General features: G+C 33.6%; 1 protein-coding gene across 1 annotated transcript; it reads right to left on the bottom strand.

The window, feature by feature from the left end:
* Window positions 1-667: 667 nt before the first annotated feature.
* Window positions 668-2363, bottom strand: LOC100572887. The gene has a single exon (XM_003241978.4). The coding sequence runs from the start codon at window positions 2181-2183 to the stop codon at window positions 1113-1115; it is 1071 nt and encodes a 356-aa protein (XP_003242026.1). The 5' UTR covers window positions 2184-2363; the 3' UTR covers window positions 668-1112.
* Window positions 2364-7633: the final 5270 nt, after the last annotated feature.

Here is a 7633-nt window from a genome sequence, read left to right on the forward strand (position 1 = left end):
TTAAATCCAAATTTGGAGGATATAATATTGTTTTTAAACCTCTCTACCTCTTCACTTAAGTGCATAGGTGGTTAAAGACGTTTTCATCATTAAATATAGTTATATCAGCTACATCGGTTGGTTATTTAACCACACTTGTCCCGAAAAATAATGTTAAATGTTATGTTATTATTCGGTCCCTTATAATTAATGTAAACACACAATAGAGTCCAGTTCACTCACCTCCGTTTCCACTTAAACTTACCGACCGGAAGTTGACAAAAATCTCTATACACTGTGATAGGACTATCAGTCTAACATTCAGTCCAGCCGGAAAGTTATAATATATTTTAATATACGTGCAGACATTTTTACTAACGAAATCAGTCTTGATGTAACAGTTATGACTGTTTGTCTCACTGCATTGGCAATGTCTACAATGTTTGCCTTTTTACGTGCCACGTAATTATTCCAAAATATAATAGTTATCTTAAGATATTTATTTAATCGACAATCAATTGATAATCACGCTTGTAAAACATGTTTTCCATTTATAAAGCTTAATTTCTATATTAATAAAAATGTTAAATACTACAACAATGTAAACATTTGTACATTTAGGTACATCGAGATTCCGTTTTTCAAAAATCATTAGAAATAATATTTTAATTTCTTAATACTGCAGGTATATATTGTATAATTAATTATTTATTTTATTTAATAATTGTTTAATTTATTTCTATGTACAATTACAATTTAAAATAATCCTTACAATTACGTAGGTACATAAAAAATATCCAATATTGTACTTAAATTTAATAGAAAAATCTATATAAATACCGCATCGTTAAGATTTATGAACTCTGCTGGTTATTTTATGGTGTTATGGTAACAATAACTATGATGATTTAAAAAAATAAAAATTGTTTTATTTATCTATAATCAAATTATTTTTTAAATATTTTTTTTATTTACCACAATTATTGTTACTATAACAAGTTACAACAATTGACGGTTATGGATATAGAACACAGTATATAATATAGTTAATTGTAAATGTAATAAAAATAATATGATAACTTAGTGTCATAACCAACTATATAAATAGTAACTACCATATTAATTATTATAATTCATTTTGATTTCTTAAAAAGATTTTTCATAGATCGACCCGCTTTAGCTAGTATACCTGTTTTTTGCTTTGACTCGATCTGTCTCACGAGGATGTTGTTTTCGAATATCAGTTTCCAAACTTCCGGTGGCAATTTCCCGAGAAGCAGTTTTTTGAATTCTTTAAGCAATATCCATTGCAACTTGTGGGCTTTTCTCACTATCGGTTCTTTTGGAATTTCGTTCTTCGGCAGAGTGGACATCGATGGATCATCCAGTTCAGGATCATTGAACATAGGTTCTATATTATTCATGTCAAGTGACACCGTATATTTTTGGTTTTGATCATTCCAAATAGTTGGGGACACGGCGCAATAACCCTCGTACTCATCCATAAGGTCTTCCAGTTCATTGGCCTCTCTCTTGATGCGATTCTTGTACTTTTCCTCTTCCTTTTTACGCTCGGTGTATGTGACCCACTGCCTTGCGACCTCGGAGAAATACCTGACCAATGCGATCAGGGGATGTAGGTCTACGCCGATGCTGGTCAGCAGGTTAGCGAACAGTTGGTAATCGCCCACCAGGCGTTTGAGGTGAGAGGCGAACTGTTCGATCGCTTCGAAGGGTAAAGAAATTATGACGGCCAGCTGGAGTCTAGCATGCCTGTTGAACAGACACTGAGCTGAGAGAGCCAATGACTTGACGGCGAAATCCACGTACATGCCAGAGTGCGGACAGTGTATCATTATTTTCTTACTTATATCGATCGCGTCAATCGGTTCTTTTCCAAAATCGGGAAGTGTAAGGCAGAACTCTTTGACCAGACCGGCGTCGTCAGCCAACTCCGATTTGAGTTTTTCGCTCCGTACAGCCGACCATTCCTTGTCCATTGCCAGCACAGTGGTTAACAACTCCAACTTGTCCCGATGCTCATCCGGAAGATCATCCATTATCTGACCGCTCTCTTCTTCTAAGCCAAGCACGCCGCCACCGCCAATGCCCCTCAGCGGCAGCAGCAGAAGCAGTAACACCAGTGATAGTGACTGACCAGAAATATCAAAACTACCGCCATGGCCCATCATCGTAGTCGTCATAAAGTCCACTGTCTGGCAAACAATTTTAAGTGGATCACCACAGTTTTCGTTCGAGTTGATGACAACGTACTCGATCACCGAGTTTTCGGATAATATTGTGCAGCTTTTTTGAAAAGGAATAAATGAAACGTATAATGTTTAGGAAAGAAGAAGAAGAAACAACAAGTTTTGTTTGCACAGTTTTTTTATTTTTTCAAACGCCAAACCGTACAAGCTGCAAGCGACGTCGTCTGATGCACCGAATTGATATTTAAATGCTCGACTATTATACAGAGCGTATCATGAATAGAGGTATACGATATATATTTATATGTAAATTTGTATGTATAATATTTTTCCAGATACACACCGTATAACCGTACATGATGTGTGCACAGTTGGCCGCGATCGTAAATTGTTGGACTAGAAAATTCGAAATCTTGCATTTATTTTGTACTAGGCAATATACCCTATATAGCCATAAAATATTACATTTTTATTCTTTTCCTATGATTTATAGCTAAAAAGATGCCAGTGCATGTCTTGTTTTTCCTCTCAGAACCAAGAGTAACTCAGCAAATTTGCGTTCTTCAGAACCAAAAATGTGTTGTAAGCTTAGTTGGTAGGCATTTGTATTTTTATCAAAGCTTAAAGTTAATAACACTAGCTGTATTGGGTACGTTAGATTTTTTACGACATTTCAATTCGTATGCAAGTTATGAGTACCTATGTAAAATATTATAGTCCTAAAATAATGACAATAATGTAATTTTAAAATTGCCAAATCGTAAAAAACTCAACATAATACAAACATAGTTAATGTTTATAACTTTAAGGTTGCTTTTTTTGAAAGCAAGTATGCAATATTTTGAAGGATCGTAGAGAGACAACAAATAGTGACATCCTGACATATTCTAACACTTTCAACCTTTATAGACCGCTATGAGATGGATAGATATTGAAAAATATAGATATTATATTATTATGGAATTAATAGTATTATAAAATTTTCATTAAAACGGGATTGTGTTAAACTGATTTTGGTTTACTAACCGAAAAAATATTTTATGTGTTAAACGAATTGCACAATATACAGTATTATATTTTAAACTGTTAATCTAAATAAAATGTAATATTATTTGCTACCTGGCTATTCAAATGTGTTAATTTGTTATTTAAATTGATCATCACTAAATCTTTTAATGATAAAAATATTTTTAGAAAGCTTGCCACAAACAATCACACATTTACACATACAAAGTAATACAACCAACTAATAGTTAGGTAAACCAATCTAATAGTCTAACGAGGTTAAAACCCATCACTCTTTGGGCGTATACAGAAAATATATACGTAGGTACAACTGCAGTATATACATTTGTATACTTAATTATTTGGTATCAAATATAGTTAGTGAAACCCGAAGAAAGACCACCTGAGTGGATATACAATAATCAATAACATGCATATCAATAGCGTTTTCATAATACAATTATGAAAAACATCACCGCAAAGGACAATCGCTCCTCGTTTATGAAGCTTTAAAGACCATAATATAGTTGCATAGTTTACCTCGTCATGTTCTACAAAAATCTCAAGGAAAAAGAAGTTTGAGAAAAAAATCTTTTAAATTAGTACTACAGTCAGTGGCGCTCTTGTTCATAACCCATCACTGCGAGAGGTGAGGCCAACCACCAGCCACCTGCATGAGCACCAATCTCGTTAAAATTCGGCTTAAGTTTAATATGTTTTTTTGTAACCAAATTACGAAAACATTGTTTAAAGATGAAATTATATGTATCGATTAATATTGCGTATCGTAACATTATGATGTGCTTAGTATCAGAATAATTTATTTAGCTGTCCATTGAAACATTTAGACTATTAATTATCGGTAGACCAAGCCACACCTGGACCTGTAAGTTGATTAAAATACGACAAAGACAATTATATGAAATCATCAAATACTCAGTAGGTATATATATGATTTATTTATATTATATTAATAAGTAAAGTTAAAATATAACGGTAATAATGTTTACATTTTGTATGCATAATATTATATGATAACACGATAACACGTTTATTACGCTCGTAAAGTTTCGCTAAAATTAAATCAACTAAAATATCAAGTTTAAAATGTGCATCACACGTTAACATTACAGCACTGAGAATATAACTGTTATTAATTCAAACTACATATATACGAATAATATTGTATGCTATAAACTATTATTTCATCTCATATCCAATTATATAGATACCCCAGCCAACTAACAATAATTATGGATTGATATGAAACGATATAACAACTATGATCTTAATTTTGAGTTCTCTTGGAAATGTAATATTTCGTGCCACATGGACTTGGACATGCCGTTGACCCGCGGTGTACTACCGAAAACGACATCGAACATTTCCCGGCTGCTTTTGATCATTTTCTTGTAATCTGGGGTGTCGGCGAAAGACTCACCAGTATTGTACAGGGCATTCACCTTGAAGACTTTTATCATATCCGCCACCTGCTCCTGCTCAGATTTATCTACATCTGCTCTTGGACTTACGACGCAGACGTCCTTCACGTATTCCAACATATTTTCGGATCTCTGGGACAGCTGATTGGAGTACTCGGCCTTGACATCATCCGCCATTTCACTGCCTTTCGTCTTGTATATATCGAAGAAACTGAGGGTGGCAAGCACGTGCATATCCGTAAACTGGAGCGCGCCCATCGTCATCAATACCGACTCGATGGCATCCTTGGATTTTCCTGACCAGCTAGCCGCCTTCTTCTGCGACTTCTTACGTTTCATCTCCACGCGAATCAGTGTTATGAGGTGCACCATGTGCTTGTACAGCACACACTTGAACGATAACCTCAGTACATTCAGGGCCATGTCCAGTATGCTTCCCATCACGTACTGCTTTAATATTATGTTTCTGACAAACATGTACGGTATAATGCGGTCCCGGGTATCGACCTCTGATGGCGTGCTACTGGACGCCTCTCCTCCACCGGACGTCTCTCCTGCACCAGACGACTCTCCTACACCGGCCGGTGCCGCCTGCACCTCATCCGTTGCGGATGGCTCGTCTCGTGCGTTTTCCAGAAGCTCATTGTCGATGATGCGCGCATAATACTTTCGGTCTAACTTGTAGTAGACGCTCTCGAGAAATAAACGCCTCCACAGATAGTCTTGCTTGACGATGGTCGACAGCAAGTCCAAATTTTTCTCGTACGCCGACATTGCGGCGCGGGCACCGATAGCTGAACAAAAACACGCCAGTAAGACCACGGTCCAATGGCAAGGTCGCGTCATGGTGATGGTGGTACGGGACGGTTACCTCCGTGTCGTGTCGGTACCGATTTCGCTGTTCACACGAATAGAGAGTACGCCGGACCCAGAATACGTTCGCCGTGGGAGTGTGGTGGTTATGTTAGCGTGAACACCTGTAGATGATGGCTGCCACGAAATGCCGTAAACGCGTGTCGAGCAAACACGGCTCGAAAAACAAAAACGGAATCGCGATCGCGATCGCAAGACCTGCAGAAAACAAAATGTCACGACGAACAACACCGTACGAAATAAACGCGATTTACTATAGGCGGTATTGATGTTTGTTTGATCAAGTGTAGTCCAGTAGGTACGCCGCAAACGGAGAAACTATTAAGCAGCGAATCGATTTATTCGTTTTTTTTTTCTAACAATTAAGTTTTTTTAGATAAGTAAAAAAATTGCAAAAAAATATCCATCCAAATTCCATTTAGACATTACGCATAATTTTTAAGATATTCGATTTTATTATATTGTAACCAAAGACGCGATCGCAGTAGTAAAAAAAAAAACAAAAAAAAATGATTGATTTTATGTCAACCGTTCCTATATTTCACATAATATTCGATCAATGGTATGTAGCGCATAGCCCTCATATAATATCACCTAGGTATACAGTACACACAATATTGAATATAATATAATATTTACATTTATTTTGATATTTCATACATTGCGTGTAACCACAACACTAGACCACAGTTATTATAGTGTCCTATACCTTGTAATGAAGCCAGTCATTTAAATGCATTTACAGCTGTTTTTTTTTTCTTTGATACTTCGTAGAAAGAAGCAAGCAACTTTAGTCAAATTTTGTATCACATAACTTTTAAGTTTTTGTGGATATACTAGATAGATAGTATATTATAATAAGGATTTGACTTTTTGAACGTATTTTTATTCTTTTTGATAAGTTTGCATTTAAATATAAACTGATAACGGATAATCTTTAGGAATTTTGTTTGGAGAATATTGATTTCAATAATTATTATATAATTATATCCTATATATTTCCAAAGACATTTTCAAACTATAGTGGTCAATAGCGAATAAAATAGACAGAAAAAAAATATTAGGAGGGTACCTACTACAACTTTCTACTGATTTTCTATAATTTTGGATTATTATCTTTAAATACAGAATAATAGTTGTTCAAAAAAATCAATTTATTTAAATATATGTATAGACATTAACAAAAATGTATTTTGATACATCTATATGAATACGTTTGTAGTTAATCTCAATAGACAAAATACATTATTGTTAATGTCTATACATATATTTAAATAATTTGATATTTTAGATAATTTTTGTAAATTTTTAATGCGTGTATTATACCTACTACATTATTTTTTAGTAAATTAAAATAAACAAATGTTTATTGTTTTGAATAATGACTACTCCATAGTCTATACTGGTTTTAAAGTAGGCAATTTATTTGTTAAGGTACGCGTTCATATTGTTCTTTCTATGTAATTAAATTACCTAACTCAAATTTTTCGAGAAAAAATATCAAATCAGCGGTTCGTAAAATGAAAATCCAATTCTTATGATATTATATTGATTCTAGATTCTATATTTTAAATAGCATATTATTATAATTTTGTTACTTACTATTGCCTAATGCCTATACTTGCCCCAAAAATCGGCCTCACCATCCAGTCACCGAACTACACTTAATGGTTATTTGTACGTATAATATAGGTAGCTAGGATTTAATTATTATAATAATTATAATATACTTCAGTGACGACAGGTGTCATAATATTATTATATTAATTTATCGTACGTGGCGATAAGCTACTAGTTTTTAATGTTACATTTTCTTTGATTTTAAATATCATCAGAATATGATAATATCCACGATCAATATACACGAAATATATTTTTTTTTAATCTTTCGTACGACATTATAATCGTTTTTAAATACATAAGTATTATTTTTACTTTAAATTTAAAACTTTATTTAGGTTGGAAGTAATAATAATATTTTGTTGTTGGATACGGTACTTCAATATATTTTTGATTCCATAGAAATTAACCAATTACATTAAAAGAGTGATAATATTCTACGTTGTATATTATATTATTATATCGATAAAATAAAATATTGTGATACAAGAATAATTAAAATAA

The sequence above is a fragment of the Acyrthosiphon pisum genome, chromosome A2 (assembly GCF_005508785.2).
Source record: "Acyrthosiphon pisum isolate AL4f chromosome A2, pea_aphid_22Mar2018_4r6ur, whole genome shotgun sequence".
Classification (NCBI taxonomy): domain Eukaryota; kingdom Metazoa; phylum Arthropoda; class Insecta; order Hemiptera; family Aphididae; genus Acyrthosiphon; species Acyrthosiphon pisum.

Excerpts from the sequence above, each read along its gene's own strand:
- LOC100572887 (XM_003241978.4), bottom strand. The coding sequence starts at position 2,183 with ATGACGACTACGATGATGGGCCATGGCGGTAGTTTTGATATTTCTGGT.